Source organism: Loxodonta africana, chromosome 1, assembly GCF_030014295.1.
Source record: "Loxodonta africana isolate mLoxAfr1 chromosome 1, mLoxAfr1.hap2, whole genome shotgun sequence".
Classification (NCBI taxonomy): domain Eukaryota; kingdom Metazoa; phylum Chordata; class Mammalia; order Proboscidea; family Elephantidae; genus Loxodonta; species Loxodonta africana.
Genome location: NC_087342.1, coordinates 15,365,123 through 15,383,698, shown reverse-complemented (window position 1 = coordinate 15,383,698; position 18,576 = coordinate 15,365,123). Strand labels below are relative to the sequence as shown.

The 18,576-nt window shown below is 46.0% G+C and overlaps 1 protein-coding gene across 3 annotated transcripts in view; it reads right to left on the bottom strand.

Moving 5' to 3' along the window:
* Positions 1–18,576, bottom strand: part of KALRN (kalirin RhoGEF kinase) — a 769,081-nt gene that overhangs the window by 425,943 nt on the left and 324,562 nt on the right. For all 3 annotated transcript variants that reach the window (XM_064291948.1, XM_064291977.1, XM_064292015.1), the window contains exons 7-9: positions 10,086–10,277; positions 5,361–5,492; positions 1,759–1,989 (exon numbers count right to left, since the gene is read on the bottom strand). In XM_064291948.1, the coding sequence (XP_064148018.1) occupies positions 1,759–1,989; positions 5,361–5,492; positions 10,086–10,277 (555 nt within the window). The remainder of the gene's footprint in view (positions 1–1,758; positions 1,990–5,360; positions 5,493–10,085; positions 10,278–18,576) is intronic.

Below are 18,576 nucleotides of genomic sequence, written 5' to 3'. Positions count from 1 at the left end.
TGAGTCACTTCTGACTCATAGTGACCCTACAGGACAGGGCAGAACTGCCCCATAGGGTTTCCAAGGCTGTAAACTTTTTTCAGTCAGCCACATCTGTTTCCTGTGGGTCCGCTCGTGGGTCCAAACGGCCGATCTCTGGTTAGCAGCTGAGCATTTAGCCGCTGTGCCACCAGGGCTCCTTTCCTAGTCAGCACTAATGAATGGTAGCAACAGCCATAAAGGCAGCAGGAAGGCAAAAGAAGTTTCGTAATCTGTTGCCCAGATCATCTCGGGTCACTGAGAGTTCACAGAAACTGTAACGCCTCCTCTTTTGTGCCTTCTGAGGCTGGCACCTGACTGTCTCAATCGCAGCCGGACTCCTGGGCTCTCCTGTGCTCACAGATGATATATTTATCTGGAAGGCTCCAGATGGCAAGAGCAGGCAACTGATTCATTTGCTTCTCCATTCCCAGCAGGCCCCCACAAGAGTTTCGGAGCCAGGCCAGCACATAACAGCACCAGTCTCTCGTGAGGCTGAGGTGTCGCCTCTGACGACTCAATCCCGGCCTCGGTCAGGAGGGAGCTGCCAGAGAGTCTCAGGGCAGTCTGAGAAGGGAGAATATGCCCGAAGGCCCGCCGGCTCCTCGGCTGACTGCATGCCACCCCCTACCCAGTGACAGGGATGCCACCTCTCCCTCCGTCTTGCCTGTCTACCTCAGGCGCAATGGCCCAGGGGCCTCTTCCACCAACAGCTGTGAAGGGAACCAACACTTGTGAAGACATGCACAGTTGGCTCTCAATTTTCCATGTGTATTTTGATACACTTTTGGATTGTGCCTGGCGAATACCACAGAAGAATGGAAAGCAAGTAAAATGTTAGTTTATCTGAGTAGTCCCGAAATTATGCGATGTGGAAGGTTTTTGAGCAGGCAAGCCCCCCACCCCTGCCCCCTGGGATGAACCAAGAGGGGGATGATACGAAGCTTGATCTCAGTGCCTCGTTCCCACCTACTTTCCCCTCCTAGAATCAGTCCTCAGAACAAAGCTCCCAGGAGTCCCCAGGGAGACAGATACAGAAGTACACAGGGGAGAGATGGGCCATTTCTTCTGAAAGGGCATTCATGACAAGTTGTCCTTTCATGGTCAGAAACATAACCATTTCTTTATTATTTGCAGTGAAGGAAAAAGCTGTGACTGGTATAATAACGCAAAAAGACCGATAAAGTCAGAAGTAACCTCTAATCATGGAACATGCAGCGCACAACAGCCCCTGTTTTAATCTGGTTTCCCATGTACACACTAACCAAGGATCCTCTATCAGGCCCTGAACCCCACCCCACCCCCACTCTGGTAGGCCCCCACCTCCCCGATTGAGAAGTGAGCTCACTTTATGCTGATGTCCAACTCCAACAGGGCTCAGAGAGCCTCCCAGCCCCCCAAGTTGTCCGGCAATCTTGCTGCTTGAGTGAGGGTTAAGCTCTCCCAGCAAAAGAAAAATACATCATCTGACTGTAAGAAACTGCTGTTCCTCAGACTGAGTCTCTTTTTCCAAGAGCACAGGGTGAGAAGGCCCAGTCTGTAAAGCTGCTTAGGGGAGACGCAAACTATTAGCAAGTCTGGTTTGGTGGGTTTTGGGGGGTTTTTTTGGTGGAGGAAGGGTGCTGGGGGCAGAATTGCCCTCTTCCCACCATTACTCCAGGCTGATCACGGAGTGCGAGGCCTCGAGCTCAGGCCCCTGCCTGGAATGGATGTCGCGTGGAGGGCAAGCAGAGCTGTTACCTGCTGTACGTCCTGCTGGAAGACGGAGAGCTGCAGCCGCTGGTGGAGACGCACCTTGCGGTGCTGCCAGATGCTCTCGAGCCGCCGCTGGTGGTGCAGCACCTCATGCACCACGTCCAGCACCTGGTGCACCGCCTTGGAGTAGTTGGCTGTGGCCGTGAGGGACTCGGAGTTCCCAGGACTCAGCGGACGCTGTAGCACGTCCAGCAGCGCTTTGCCATCCTGGCTGACCTGCAGGAAGGAAAGAAGCCCTGTTCCAGATCTGAGCCAGGGAGAGCCCCACAGGGCTGAAGAGTCCAGGGTGCAGCACAGCAGGTAGGGTGCAGAGAGAGACAAGGGGTCCCAATTAGACCTGAGAGCTGCAGTCATCCCCTCCGGTAACCAAGGAACATGCTAGCCAGCCGGAGCTGCTCTGGTGCCCAGCTCACAGCCCAGGGGAGGGCAGAGGATCCTGGAGAACTGGAATCCTGGGCTCAGAAGGAAGCCAGTTCATCTGCCCATACAATGTTTAAGCAGGGGGTTTGCTGGGGCACCAAGGTGCCTGTGAGGCTCTTACATCATTGTCTCTCCTCTCTCGAATTTTAGCTCCATGAGTGCAGGGACTCTGTCTTTTTCACCGCTCTCTCTCCAAAGCCTACAACAGTGCCTGGCACAAAGTAGATACTTGATAAATATTTTGACTGACTCATTGACAGAACCAGGCAGAGGAGCTTCATGTCAGAAATGACATTTGGAATAAGTCCCTACCTTAAACCTCTCCCTGTCTTTCTCCTTCACCTTCCTCTACCTGGCTTCAAACTTCTAGATGTGTGACCAGAGGCAAGTTACTAAACCTCTTTGGGCTTCGGTTTCCTTGAATAGGGCCTGCGTGTAGTACCATCTTCATCATCATCAATATTATTTCTTTCTCCCATTTATTTCCTTGCCATTTTCTTTCTTTTCTCTTTATTCTGGGTTTGTGTGGTTTTCTTTGTTTTTTTTTTTTTTTGGTCTCTCTCTCTCTCTCTCTATAATCCTCTTCTTTGTACCAAAAAGCAGCACCATTCCCCATCTTTCCAGAAAACGCAGAGTAAGAGAGGGGGGCCCTTAGACTGTGGACACACCACCCATGTACCTGGGTTCTCCAACACCTTCAGTGCTGAGGGCAGTGAGGGTGATATTCCCTGTCCTTTCTCTCATTGGGTTCCTGCCACAATTACCTGCGCCAATACACCAATAATTCTGGAGAGTGGTAACACACACCTGTGGTTCTACAGTGCTTGGAAGAATACCCTTTCAATTCAACACAGTGGTGACTGGGGACTTGACAGGAATTTTAAGACCCCATATGACTCTGGTTTAACAATGAAATCAAAGTTGGTTTAGAGTTAAAACAGTCTTTTTTCCTACCAGCAAACTGGGGAAGGGGCTATGCTCCCACCTCCATCCTTATGATGACAAATGGGGAGCCGTTTGCTGTGCTGGCAGCCTCCCCTCACCCCTCCTTCAGGCCCTGAGAAGTACTTGGTTGGGGGCTCAGGAACACAGACCCAGCTGTTCTCCTCCTGCTCACGGGGCTGCAGAAGCACCTGCAGGGCTGGCTGGTGACTGAGAGGAGTGATGGCTTAGGGTGAGGCTGAGACAGGAGAGGAAACCCAGCTAGGGAAACATGACCGATTTAAGTGACCACCACCTCCCACCGAACTCCACCATCCCCACCCCCTGGCTTATCGCCACAGGGTGGGGAGAGAAGGCTTTAATGCCCTCCAGAGGCATGAATAAGACAGATACCCTATGGCCAAATGCAGAGAATTTGAAAAAACGCTGTCTTTAGGCAATATGCTACATCTAGGGAAGGGCAATTAGAGATGGGAGCCAAATCCTAGAAATCCAAGTCAACAGGGGTTCTAGTCCTCTGCCTCAGTCTCCATGTCTATGGGAGGTCAGGGACAGCCTGCTGGCCACCAAAGTGGGCTTCAATGGAACACCTAGGTCCACAGTGCTAGGGACTAAGAACAAATTGGGAGAAATTGTGTGTGTGTGTGTGTGTGTGTGTATACATATGCACACAAACACATATATTTTATACACATATATATATATCACATATGTATATAAGTTACATCCGCACCTCCTGATGTGGTGAAATATATTAATCTTGATTGTACTATTTTTTGTATTTTAAAAAAAAAAATGATTGTACTATTTTTTGTATTTTACACGGGGTAAATTTAGAGATTCTTGATCCACGGGCAGAGGGAAAGTTCTGGTCTAAGAGAGAAACCCTTGGACCATTTGGATCAGAGCTGATGGGATCAGACTCATCTTACCAGCCCTCCTCCATGCCTCTGACAATGACAAAGCCTGTTACCATCTGTCAGCACTTATACTCCTATCAGGCGCTGGGCCAAGCGCGTTACAGGCATTATCTTTATAACCCTGAACATTACCCTATTTGGCAGGTGTTAATCACTCGCATTTCACAGAAGAGAAAGCTGAGCTTAGAGTGGTGAAGTGACTTGCCTGAGGTCACACAGCTTACAAGCCAGGATCTAAACTCAGTTTTGACTGAGGCAAGAACCCGGTTCTTACCTAGAAGACATTGGTTCTTAGACGTCTATGTGCATCAAACTCACCTGGGCTCATAGGAAAACGGAGGTTCCAGGTCCCACTTCTTGACACTCTGAGTCAGTCTAGGGTGGAGCCCAGGTATCTGCATCTTTAACAAGCACCTCAGGTAAGCCTGATGCCGGTGGTCCCGGAGCCCACTTGGAGAAACACCGCCCTAACTGACCTCGCTCTGGAGGAAACCAACAGGCCAGATGCTAAGCCACCTTCCCTCCTCATCCAGCCCTAAACTGCCTACTTAGTCTGCCCATTTTGCCCTCATCAGTTTTTTAGCCCTCAGCCCCCCTCCCTCAGAATTCATGCCCAGCTAGTGAACCTACCTAACTGGTATATGTATGGCCACAGGGATGCACCTATATGGCTTTTTCCTTTTCCTTTAAAGAAACATCAAGAAGTTTGTTCCCCTTGTTAATTTTGCACTATCCCCTCCCCCCCCCCACCCTTGGTATTTCAGCAGAAGAGGCTTTTAGTTTTTCCTCCACATCTGTGGCCGTTTCTCACTCCTGAAAACACTTATCTCCACCCCAATCATTTTCCTCTGGACCTTTCTAGTGAGAAAACTAGGATTTTTTGATGAGCTGCTTCATAAAAGGGGTGTCAGGGCTAGTGTATACATGCCTGTTCACCAACCAGAAAGCAAACTCTAGAGAAGGACAACTTTGTTTTCCAGAGACAAGAGTCCAAACCCTCACATCCAGGGAGGTGTGTGTGTGTGTGTGCGTGTGCATGTGTGTGCATGTGTGTGCGTGCATGCGTGTGTGTGTGTGTGTGCACACGAACGTATGCCTACTGATGGCCCCTTTTTTTCTGCTTTCTACCTGGAGACACCATAGTTCACAGGCCAAGGATACTAAAGATGACCCTAAAGGAAGAAAAATGGTTTCTCTTCTCTTTTGTTCAACCCAGACTATTTCATAGGGTATTGGCCAGTGCCCACACCACCCACCCATTTGCACATACGCCCAGGACACCCGGTTGCCCTGCTTGGTTCTCACCTCCGTGTAGGCTTGGGTCACTTGCTCATACAAGGTTTGGTGGTGGTGGATTGCCAGCTCTAGGTCCTGCATCTCGGACGGCAGGCCACCTTCACTACACATCTTGCACCAGGCGTCCACTCCCGACAGGAACTGGAAGGAGATGTGGGGTGGGTCAGAGTGGGAGTACTGGGCTGAGTGATGGGTGGGTTACCTAGAGCAGAGAGGGTCAGCTACCTCGGGGAAAAGCAAGGACCTATGGAAGAACCGAGAGTGTTCTTTAATCCCACAAACACTAACCCCAAGTAAGAAGTCTGACCTAGGCACCTGTTCAGGAAGTGTGATTTCCACAAAGAAAGATTACTATTATGAACCTGCAGGGGTGGGAGTCCCCAGGCTGTTCAACAGGTTACACCCACACGTTGACTATAAAGTGCTGGTGCGGAAACATCTCATGACAATGCATGTAGCCCCTCCTATGTGCCTGTGGTTGTGCACAGGGCAAAAAGCTCTAGTGGCCACGTGGGTGTGCACTGAGCTGTGAAGAGCAGCAAAGAGTACTTCATACAGAATCACTGGGAACCCTAGGGAACTTCCAGAGACCCATTCCCACAGGGGATAGATATTAACCCCAACAGAACTCCCAATGTTGGGTCAGTCTCCTCAGGCTGTGCTGTGTCTGACGTGGCACTGGCTCCCAGGGTATGACATATAGATATAGATCCCGATGGACATAAAATTATTTAAAAATTAAAATTAACAACTGTGGAAGGCCACGGGTCTCCACACACAAAGGGTGAGCTAACTGAAATCACTCAGGTTTATTGAATGGAAAAATACTTCTTTAAAATGCAAATAATTCTTCGCCCAACAGTCTGGAATGGTTCTGTCTTCGATTCCTCTCGCCTGAGTGCACAGCGTCATTTAAATTAATTGTCTAAATACCTTTTTATCCCATTCCCTAGAACAGCCCATATGAGGATAATAAAGAGCTGCCTAAACAAACACCTAAAAAATAGCCTTGAATGAGGTGCCCCCCGCCCCCCACTAAAAAAAGCATGGCTTATGAATTTCCCTGAAGGACTGGTAATACCTGAAGAAATCACATTTAAAAAAAAGACAGAGATACGAATAAATTTCTTCTGATCCAAACCAAACCAAGTGAGGAAACATCAAATAAAAGTTGACTCCTTCTGTTGCCCTCAGTTCTGGCCCTGCCTTTTCTTCCACAACTGCTTGAGTTCTAGTCTTTGTGTCACTTTCAAGCAGTCAGTCCCTGGCCTGCTGGCTGTTGTGGCTGATTTTTCATTCTGTATTTTTTTTTAATCACATTAGGCCATCTCTTAGCAATTCTGGAAGAGTGCCGGTGCCATCCTATATCAGATGGCATATGCTTACTACCATCTCAGAAGCTTCTTTGCCCCCCCGCCCCAGTAACCTGACAGCTACTTGACATTCATGTGTCAATTGTGGGGGGAGCATCTGTTCAAGGCCTTGGGATTTCTCTGTCACACTCTAACAGGGAGTCCTACAGCAGGTCCCACAAAATGGTCAGCTAAGGGGGGAGAGACAGAGGAGGGCATGGAGTCTCCCATGCCAATCTGTGCCAACACTGAATAAAGTATGCAAGCGATAGGGCTAAGGAGAGAACAGAAGATTAGGGATCAATATTCTCATTTCCCTACGCACGAACCAGTCACCATTAGTCACAGCACTATCATCCTTTAAAAAACAAAACAAAAAGACACGGCTGGATCCCTCTCAAATGCATCGGCTGCACTTGACTTGTGGCACTAGGATCTCAGTCTCTGGGAAGTTCCCAGGTGGAAACAGGCACAGGTGGAGGACGTAGACACCAGAATTGTATGTTGGACAAATACCCACAGTAGTAATACCCACCATTTAGTGAGCATGCTAGGCCCTTTACACGCTCCATCGCCAACCCCTGTAAGACCCCTGTGAGATTTATGATCAGCCCCTCGTTGCTACTGTGTGCCATCAAGTCAATTTCAAATCAGAGTGAACCTATATGACAAAGTAGAACTGCCCCCATAGGGGCTTCCAGGCTGTAATCTTCACAGGAGCAGACCGCCAGGTCTCCTACAGAGTGGCTGGTGGGTTTGAACCTCCAACCTGTTGATTGGCAGCTGAGTGCTGAATCATTGCACCACCAGGGTTTCCCTATCCCCCATTAGAGATGAGGAAAAAAGCTCAGAATGGGGAGGTGGCTTGCCTAAGAATTAGTGAATAGTGGGGCTGGGATTAGAACCCACGTGTGTCTGGACTCAAAGCTAGACTCTTTCAATTATTCCACGTTGCCTTCTGTGTTAGAGTAGGTAATAGAGGGAGGGATTTAAGGGATGACCTTGTGTCCGGCTCTCCATTATCTGAGTTACCCAGAATGTGATACAGACAGAAAAAGTTTAGAGCTTAAGATTTTAATGTTAGACACACCTGGGTTGAAATTCCAGCTGCCCACAGATTACAATTATGTGATTTTGCAGTGATGTGTTTAACAACCAGCATTACACACACACACACACAAATATATACAGTCATGTGCCCCACGACGTCCGTCCAGGCAACATCCGACTGCAAATATGTTTGTGGTCTGCTAAGGTTATAACAGAGTTTAGAAGTCCCAATCCGAGAATGGGACATAGTGAATCTATGCATGTTGCACTCGACAGTCCTGACGATCCTCAAAAACAAAAACAAAAAATTCTCCAAGTTGTTAAAAGGATCAGCCCTAGCGAAAGCCACAAGGCTAAAGAAAACGCGAGAGGGATGTATATCAGATATGCAGAAATTGCTAATGATGTGGATTGAGGACCAAACATGAAAGCAAATCCCTCTCAGCTCACTGACGATCGCTGCTAAGGCATGAAGCTTGTAGGAGATGCTTAAAGAAAAAGCAGGACCAGGCTATGATACCAAGCTCCGTGCTAGCCCTGGGTGGTTGAAGCACTTCAAACAATAATGTGAAAGTGAGCGGTGAGTCTGCGAGTGCTGACGCAAAGGCGGCAGAAGGATGTGTTAAAACCTTAGATAAACTCACTGTAACCCAGTGACCCAACTCATTGTAGACGGAAATTTTTTGACCTAGCAACTTTTTAATATGGACGAAGCCTTCTTATTCTGGAAGCAAATGCCTAAAAGAACCTTCATCCATAATATGGTATGGATGAATTACATAACGTCCTATTCCACAGAACGTCTCGTGGACATTAAGCAACACATGACTGTATATGTATACGAGTGTATTACATATCTACTGATATAAAGGATGAATAGTACACAGTTTACAAAGAAGACATTCTGTGTAACCAATTGAGTCTCACAGGATGCTTTTGTTGATTTTTGTCGAAGTCTTGTGAAAACCACAGCCAGTCTACGGTTGCAAATAACAAACGGGTATAGTTCCAACACGAATGCTGGTTGATATTTCTATTTATGTTAAGGATAAAAGTAAAAAAACACCTGAAGACTATTTTCAGATCACTCATCCATCAACAACACGAGTGACTTCTTTGCTGAATTTAATAATAATTTTAGAATACTGGAAGAACATTGCCTCCATTTTTGTGTGTTATCCAAAATGTAACAGCTATAGACACAACGCACTTTTAAGTTTAGTCCGCATTTTTTAGCATTTTCACCCTCACTTTCTTAAGACTCTAGACAATCAATAAAACAGTATGTCAAGCCCTGGTTTGTAGCATTTGCTGATTTCCATGGTCTAAAACGCCCACTGTGGTCTATTTCAAGCTATCAATGTGACATCACTGACGGTGGAACTGGGAAGAGATGCACAGTAGCACACCATTACGTAGTATTTCCACCAGACAGATAAATCAACGTACATAGCCTCAAGAAACAGGTAGTAGTAAAATAACCAGAAGCAAGAAAACGGTTAACACCTTAACCACCAGCTGAAAGGTTGGTGGTTTTAACCCACACAGAGGTGCCTTGAAAGACAGGCCTGGTGATCTGCTTCCGAAAGGTCATAGCCATGAAAACCCTGTACAGCAGTTCTGCTCTGCACACATGGGGTTGCCATCAGTTGGAATCGACTTGATAGCAACTAACAGCAACAAATAATGATGGGGTTTAACAACCAGCTCACATTTCTCAAAATTTTAAAAATTGGCTATCTATGAGCAAGTAGGAGCCAGCTCCAATACACCCCTGGATGTTAAGCAGGCCGTTTAATCTCTCTTAGTTTCAATGTTCCTCTCTGTAAAACGGGTTAGTAATATCACAATACCAGGCCATTCAGTAAATGGGAACCATTAATTACTATTTCTAGCCATTATACTATTACATCATTATTGACCATAGCAAACGCTCAACTTAAAATTGTTTTCCCTTGCTCTCAGCACTCCAGTGATCACTTTACTTTCATCCCTTTGATCTATGCTCAGGGAATACAAATCAAGTAGATAGTACACACACACACACACATATCCCACTAAACTACCAAGCAGAATATAAAGAGGCATTGGGCCTCCACTGGTATGAATAAGCAAAGCCACTAAGAGTTACCAATGTTTCTTGGTGTACACAGGGGCCATGAAAGTGGTAGAACAAGTGTTATTGTTGCAGCTACTCAGCAGGGTCTTTAGTGTTTCTCAGAAAGAGAGGAGGGGCTCTCTGCAGAACTCTGTGCACACTCCCACCCTGCCGTTCCCCTGCCTCTCTACCCTTCCCACCGACAGCAGCCACAGCAGACTGCCCTGGCCTCACCTGCTCAGCCTTCTGGTGGAACACCGCAGACATGGCGAGAATGGTGCTGCGCTCGTCCAGGGCAGCAGCAAAGCTCTTCCACTCCTGGTCCAGCTGCGTGGAAATCTGCTTGATTTGCTGTGAGGCGTAATGGCCAGCTTCAGAGAGGCGGGAGGCCACGGACATGATGCGGTTGATGTTGACGTAGGCATTCTGGGAACCAAAGGAGAGTCAGCGCTTAGCAGGGCAGGCTAAAAAGGCATCTGTTAAGCACTTTGGGGCTGAGTATTTGGGGAAGGGGGCTGCCCAAACAAGAGTTTGAGAGAGGCTGATATAGACCCAGTGTTTACATTCTTGGCCCAAGGATAGTCTCCCTGTATGACATAAACTCTAGGCAGATGGCAGGGACAGTAACTGAGGCCTTTCATTCTGGAGAACCTGAATTGTTTTTGTGCCATTAGTGCACCAGTCACTCTATGGGGATTATCTTACTTAATGTCCACAACCATCCTATGAGGTCATTCCAGGGAGACAGCACAGTACTTTCAAGAGTTACTGTCTGGAAGCAATGGCTCAGACTAGGCCAAAAGCTAAAGGAGACAAATGCACTTCTCTTGCTGAGGAGAGAGCTGTACCCAGGCATTACTGCCACCTACAACAGGGTACTAGTAGATCAGTGGTGGGATTCTCACTTTCCATGTAGGACACCTAGGTTCCGTTCCCAACGAATATACCTCATGTGTAGCCACCACCCATCTGTCAGTGGAGGCTCACACATTGCAGTGATGCTGAACAGGTTTTAGTGCAGCTTTTAAACTAAGATGGATAAAGAAGAAAGGCCTGGCGGTATCTTACAAAAATCAGCCAATGAAAAACCCTATGGATCAATATGGTCCAATCCACAACTGATCATGGGTATGACGCAGGACTGGGTAGCTTTTATTCCATTGTGCATCTAGATGCAGCTAAAACAACCAAAACAGGGCAGGGATGCCCTGACAGGGACCACAACAGAGAATCCCTGATGGAGCAGGAGAACACTGGGATGCAGACCTCACATTCTTGTAAAAACACCAGACTTAATGGTCTGACTGAGACTAGAGGGACCCCGGAGGTCATGATACCTGGATCCTCTGTTAGCCCATGACTGGAACCATTCCTGAAGCCAACTCTTCAAACAGAGGTTGGACTCCACAGTGAGCTTCTTGGCTCAAGTAGACACATGAGACTATGCGGGAAGCTCCTGTCTGGAGGCAAGATGAGAAGGCAGAGCGGGGCAGGAGCTGGTTCAATGGACACAAGAATACAGGGTGAAGAGGAGGAGTCTGCTGTCTCTTTAGGGGGAGAGCAGCTAGGAGTGCATAGCAAGGTGTGTGTGAGTTTTTGTATGAAAGATGACTTGATTTGTAAACTTTCACGTAAAGCATACACACACACACAAAAAAACCAGGCCAGTGATGCTGACCAAAGAGAGCAAACATCTGAAACCAAAACCAAACCCATGGCCGTTGAGTCGATTCCGGCTCATAGCAGCCCTACAGGAAGAAGAGAACTGCCCCTGTAATCTTTAGGAAAGCAGGCTGCCACATCCTTCTACACAGGAGTGGCTGGTGGGTTTGAATCACAGACCTTTTGGTTAGCAGACAAGCATTTAATCACTGTGCCACCAGGGCTCCTAGGACAGCCAAAGACACAGGATAAATCTATATCTTTCCATCACCAAGTGCAGATGTCTACTGCTCCTGCACCCCCAAAAGAGCTGAGGCACCACCTGCTTCCAGTCAGAGATTAAATAAAAAACATTTAAAATCACAACATTTCTCCATGCTAAGAAGTCCGAGAAGCTGGACTATAAGAAGAACGTGGTATCAGGGTTGGAGGAAGGCTCATTAACAACCTGCGTTATGCAGATGACACAATCTTGCTTGCTGAAAGTGAAAAGGACTTGAAGCACTTACTGATGAAGGTCAAAGACTACAGCCTTCAGTATGGATTACACCTCAACATAGAGAAAACAAAACTCTACGCAACTGGACCAATACACAATACAATGTTGTTGTTAGGTGCCATCCAGTTGGTTCTGACTCACAGCAGCCCTAAGTACAACAGAACAAAACACTGCCATCCTCGTGCCATCCTCACAATCATTGCTATGTTTGAGCCCATTGTTGCGGCCACTGTGCCAATCCATCTCCCTGAGGGTCTTCCTCTTTTTCCCTGACCTTCCACTTTATCAAGAATGATGTCCTTCTCCAGGCACTGATCTCTCCTGATAACATGTCCAAAGTACTTGAGACAAAGTCTCACCAGCCTTGCTTCTAAGGAGCATTCTGGCTGTACTGCTCCCAAGACAGATTTGTTCGTTCTTTTGGCAGTCCATGGTGTATTCAGCATTCTTCGCCAACACCATAATTCAAAGGCATCAATTCTTCTTTGTTCTTCCTTCTTTACTGTCCGGCCTTTGCACGCATATGAGGCTATTGGGAATACCATGGCTTGCGTCAGGTGTACCTTATTCCTTCTGCTTTTGACACTTTAAAGAGGTCTTTTGCAGTAGATCTGCCCAAGGCAGGATGTGGTTTGATTTCTTGACGGCTGCTTCCATGGTTATTGATTGTGGATCCAAGTAAAACGAAATCCTTCACAACTTCAGTCTTTTCTCTGTTTATCATGATGTCCCTTACTGGTCCAGTTGTGAGGACTTCTGTTTTCTTTAAGTTGAGGTGTAATCAATACTGAAGGCTGTAGTCTTTCATCTTCATCAGTAAGTGCTTCACGTCCTCCTTGCTTCCAGCAAGCAAGGTTGCGTCATCTGCATATCGCAGGTTGTTAATGAGTCTTCCTCCAATTCTGATGCTACCTTCTTCTTCATATAGTCCAGCTTCTCAGATTATTTGCTCAGCATACAGATTGAATATAGTGGAAGGATGCAACCCTGACACACTTCTTTCCTGATTATAAACCAGTATCACCTTGTTCTGTTCCAATGGCTGCCTCTCGGTCCATGTACAGGTTCCACTTGAGCACAATGAAGTGTTCTGGAATTCCCATTCTTTGAAATATTATCCATAATTTGTTATGATCCACATAGTCAAATGCCTTTTCATAGTCAATAAAACATAAGTAAACATCTTTCTGGTATTCTCTGCTTTTAGCCAAGATCCATCTGATAACAGCAATGATATCCCTGGTGCCATGTCCTCCTCTGAATCTGGCTTGAATTTCTAGTAGTTCCCTGCTGCAAGCACTTTTGAATGATCTTCAGGAAAATTTTACTTGCATGTGATATTAATGATATTGTTTGATAATTTCTGCATTCTGTCGGACCACCTTTCATTGGAATGGGCACAAATATCGATCCCTTCCAGCCACTTGGCCAGGTAGCTGTCTTTCAAATTTCTCGGCTAGATGTGCAACCACCTCCAATGCTGCATCTGTTTGTTAAAACATCTTATTCGTATTCCATCAATTCTTGGAGCCTTGTTTTTTGCCAATGCCTTCAGTGCACCATTGTGATAAGCAGATAAAATACTGAAGTTGTCAAGGATTTCTTTTTACTTGGATCCACAACCAATGCCCATAGAAGCAGCAGTCAAGAAATCAAACAACGTGTTGCATCGGGCAAATCTGCTGCAAAAGACCTCCTTAAAGTGTTTAAAAGCAAAGATGCCACTTTGAGGATTAAGAGGTGCCTGACCCAAGCCATGGTATTTTCAATTACCTCATATGCATTTGAAAGCTGGACAATGAATATGGGAGAATGAAGAAGAATTGATGCCTTTATATTATGGTGTTGGCGAAGAATATTGAATATACCATGGACTGCCAGAAGAACAAATGAATCTGTCTTGGAAGAAGTACAGCCAAATGCCCCTTAGAATTGAGGATGGTGAGATTTTGTCTGAAGTACTTTGGACATGTTATCAGGAGAGATCAGTCCCTAAAGAAGGACATCATACTTGGTAAAATGGATGGTCAGTGAAAAAGAAGACCCTCAATGAGATGACTGACACAGTGGCTGCAACAATGAGCTCAAATATAGCAACGATTATGAGGATGGGGCAGGGCAGGGCAGTGTTTCATTCTGTTGCACACAAGGTCGCTATTAGTTAGAACCAGCTCAATCACACCTAACAGCAACAAGAAGAATAAGACCTATGAGTTTCTGTTTGGCGTGATGCAAATTCTGAAAATAGATAATAGTGATGGTTGCATACATTATCAATATAATTAATGTCGCTGAATTGTACATTTAAAAGCGGTTAAAGTGGAAAAAGAATAAGACCTGTGGAACCCTTCTGTATGTCTACTTCGCCTAAGAACATTGCACTCACTAAACTGACCCCAAAAAGCATATGTACGGTGCCTTAAAGAGCAGCATGGGGGCTCTCCTTGTGACTTCCTCCTTTTTGTGTTTTGTTCACATTCATTTCCATCTTTGCTTGCCAGTTAAAAATTCATGAGCATGCATGATGTTTCCTACTAGGCCAGCAGAAAACCCTCCAGGAAGGAACAAAAGAAAAACCGCACAGGCACAACCTAAGAGCGATCATGGTTATTTTTAACCTCTACCTCCTACTAATCGTCTGACGTGTCAAAACAACAAGTAATACTGGGGCACCTACACCGGGCGTTTCTGAATCACAAAAGCATCTGCCCCAAGAAGGATGAGGGAGGCAGGTTGCTCGCACACCTTTGTTCTGTTTCAGATCTGCTCAAATGATAATACTTATTCTCCAGTAGGAAACCCTGGTGGCATAGTGGTTAAGAGCTATGACTGCTAACCAAAAGGTCGGCAGTTTGAATCCACGAGGTGATCCTGGGAAACCCTATGGGGCAGTTCTACCCTGTCCAATAGGGTCGCTATGAGTCAGAATTGACTCAACGGTGAGTTTGGTCTTTTGGTATTCTCCAGTAACGGCATCTCTGCTTGGTTCTATTAGTTCAGATGTAGCTTATTAACACTGGGTAGATTTAACGAAGGCTCTTTGTTTTGCTTCTTTCCTCATGGTCACCATTGCTCTTAGCTGTCCCTCCCCTCCAAGCACTCCATCCCAATCTGGGCCAGGCTGATAAGATCTCTCTTAATTTAAAAGGTCTCTGTGGAAGTTTAAAATGTTAAATGAAGTATTTGAACGCAAATCCATTCCAATGTCGAATAACCCCCTTATTAATCTCTTTCTTCAGTCTGGCCTGAGACCTTCCCGACGCAGTGCATTTCCTTAACAGAGCTAGAATATTACTGGCTCCTATTATTTGAAAATATCCCTCCAAGATTCAGCCCTGTTCCCTGAGTTAGGACACAGATTCTACTTAAAACTGAACTGTATTTATAGAACTGACAGAAAAACTAACTCTGCACTTAAAAATAGAAGGGAAGAACAGGAAAAAAAAATCATGTACTGATTTTAATAGCTGTCTCTTCTAAGGGAATAACACTTAGACACCTCCAAATTTCCTAGTGCGTCACTGCCTTAGTTTTGATTCCCCCAAAAGCAGATCTTGAGACAAGGGTTTGGGGACAGGTAGTTTATTTGGGGCCTGATCCCAGGAAGCACAGTGAGAAAGAAGGGAAGTCAAACAGGAAAGGGAGGAAAATGAACAGAGTGTGTTTATTAGAGGTTACTGCTGTGAGCAAACGGGGTTCAACGTCTCTGGGGGCCCTTTGAGAGACTGTAGAACACACCCTGAGTTGTCCCACTGAGGGATGAGGAATCTGGGGTATTTATGCACTAAATTTCATCTCTCATTGGCTGAAGTTCCTGGCATTTCCAGCCTGACCCACATATAGGCCAAGCACTTTACCCAGGCAAAGGCAGAGAATGACCATGGGCAGAGAAATGCAGGAAGCTGGGTGTATACGGAAACCATCTGCAGACAGCCCCCACGTTGAAAAGATATGCTGGGATATTGATGGCATTGATATAGCTGTGTTTTTCCTAACTGGATTCAAGTCTTGGATACCCACCTTGTTACCCACATCGGTCTAGGGGTGTTGGGTTTTCTTGTCCTGGTGAAAGCCTTGTGCACTTTGGTCAAATGGGAAACAAGGAAAGCACTAAGAGTAGGGTTCTATCCTGTGCCCAGAGCCCTCCAGGTCCATCCTAAGGACACTCAGCCCTTACATTCTCCCCCCACCTAGGGAATATAGGGAGACATATTTCTGCTCACATTCAGGAAGAATTCTCCAGCTATCAACTGTGGGTGCCTCTGGAGACTGTTAATACCTTGTCACTCATTCAAATATTTATGGAGAATGGACCAGGCTCTATACTGGGAGCTGTAGGGGCTCAAGGAGGAATGAGACAGGATTCCTGCCCATCCATCCCCAGCTCTCAGGGGCTCATAGCTAAGACTCAAGACAAGTCCTCAAATAATTGTAATTTAAAGCAAAATGAAGTAAGTGCTTCAACAGAGGTAGACGCAACTCACTGTGGGGGTTCAGAGAGAAGCAGTCTGAACAATCGGCAGGGATGGTAGAAAGGAGCTTCTTGCATGAAAGCTTCTTGCATTAAAGGTCCCCTTTGACCCTTAGTTTACGGTTATAAGTGAAAGCTAAAACAAACCGAAAAACACTACAGCTTACATTTCATGTTCTAGAGACAGGCACCAAACCAAAAAAAAAAAAATCCATTGCTGTTGAGTCGATTCCGACTCGTAGTGACAGGCACAGTAAATGCTTTTATGTTTCCTTATCAGTGGGCAGAGAAATGTCTTATTAAAACCAACAAATGATTATGCTTCGCAAAAACAGTAGACAGTATACTTCTCAAGAGAGGGATAAATATAATGTTGACTCACGAATTTGTTCGTTGTTCTTCTCTACTGCCCCTTTTCAGTATATCAAAATGCTGCAGGCAAGTCATATTGCCCAAGTTCGCCTTATTTTTCTTCATTTTCCCTCACCCTAGAATCTGAGACAAATGGGCAGATAGATTCTAAACTACAGTTGCCCATGAATACAAGAAAGCCAGCCACAATCTAAAGGGAAGAGAAGAATGGTAGAGAAAGTCTCAAATGACTTAAAGGGAAAGATTGAGGTTAAAGAGCTGGATTAAGAGTCTAAATGAATAGGGGTGCTCAGTCGTTAGGCATAAATGAAATCTCATGGCCTTTGGTCAACCCATCCGTGGTTCTCCTATGTCATTGTTTATACCTCTGTTAAGGATTATTTGGGAGACATGTCTGTCGTGTGGACGTGGTCAGCAGGGATGGACGTTTTGACTCTTCAAGATCTTTCCATTTTCTGTCCCACCACCCCTCTCCCTTCTTCCTGGTTCTGCCATTCCTCTTTACCAGCCTTTAATGCCCTGTGGTTCACAGAGCTGTCAGTCAGTCATGGGCAGCAAGGTCACTGGGCCAGGAGTCAGGAGACATGGGTCTGGTTCCAGCTCTGGAACTAACATGCGATGTCACCTGACTCCTCTGTGCCTCAGTTTCCTCATCTGTAAAATGTGAGAGTTGAACTATGGTCTCAGACATCCCCTTTCATTAGTGAGTAGTGTTGTTTCCATAACCCAGGCCTCTAGGTGCATTCTCTGTTATGGAGGGTGCCCACATTGAGTGTAGAGAGAAGTTCAGAGGCCACAGTACCTGGGGGAAAAATGGGCTAAATTTGTCTCCCTCCCATGGAGGTGGTGGGGCATAAACTGAAGAAATAAGCATAACTAAAATTTCAAGTGTCCATGTACAATGGAAGGTTTTAAACAAGACCTGATTCATGCTTTTAAGAGACCGCTAAAACTGCCGTTATGAGTCGGAATTGACTCGGCAGCAGTGGGTTTTTTTTTTTTTTCTGGTGGGTTAAAGCTGCTGTATGCTAAAGGACTGGCAAAGGGGAGTATGCATGAAGCGAGACCAGGGAGAGCAGTACTGACCACCCTGGATGTACACGTAGCCCAGCCTCGGCTGTCCACATGCCTCAGCCCCTTACCCCGGCTCTGCCCACTGCTCTGTAGTGAGGGCCAAGGCCGGAACTGGGGTCCCTGAGTTCTTCACCTCTCAAGTGACCAAGGGTCAGATGCCCTCCTCCCCTTCTCCTTTTCAGCTCCTTCTCCTAAACTGAGCTGGTAAGACTAACCAGTTTCCCACTTCCTCTTTCTATGAGGCTTCTGATGTGGTGTGTTCTGAAAGAAATACTGGCTCTTCTAGAAATAATGACTGAGGCAGGTTCTCATCCTGGTAACCCTAAACTCTTTGTCAGGGGCTGGTTGTAAGAGCAGATCACTGCCAAGCGTGCATATAATCTGAATTCCATTCACTTCACTCAATTTAAAAAGAAAAAAAAGATGGATTTTACATTTCTGTGTGTTAGGTGCCCATTCTGAATCAGAAACTCTTTCTAGTGGGTCATATGAGATAACATAAAGCATCCAGTCCGCTGCCTAGTATGTAACTGATAAATCAATAAATGTCATATCTTTTCCTTCATCCAGTTCCAGCAGACTGGTATTAACTCCCAAAATTAAGAGCAAGCCAAAGCAAAGTTTTAATAAGGTGCTTTTTGCAACAA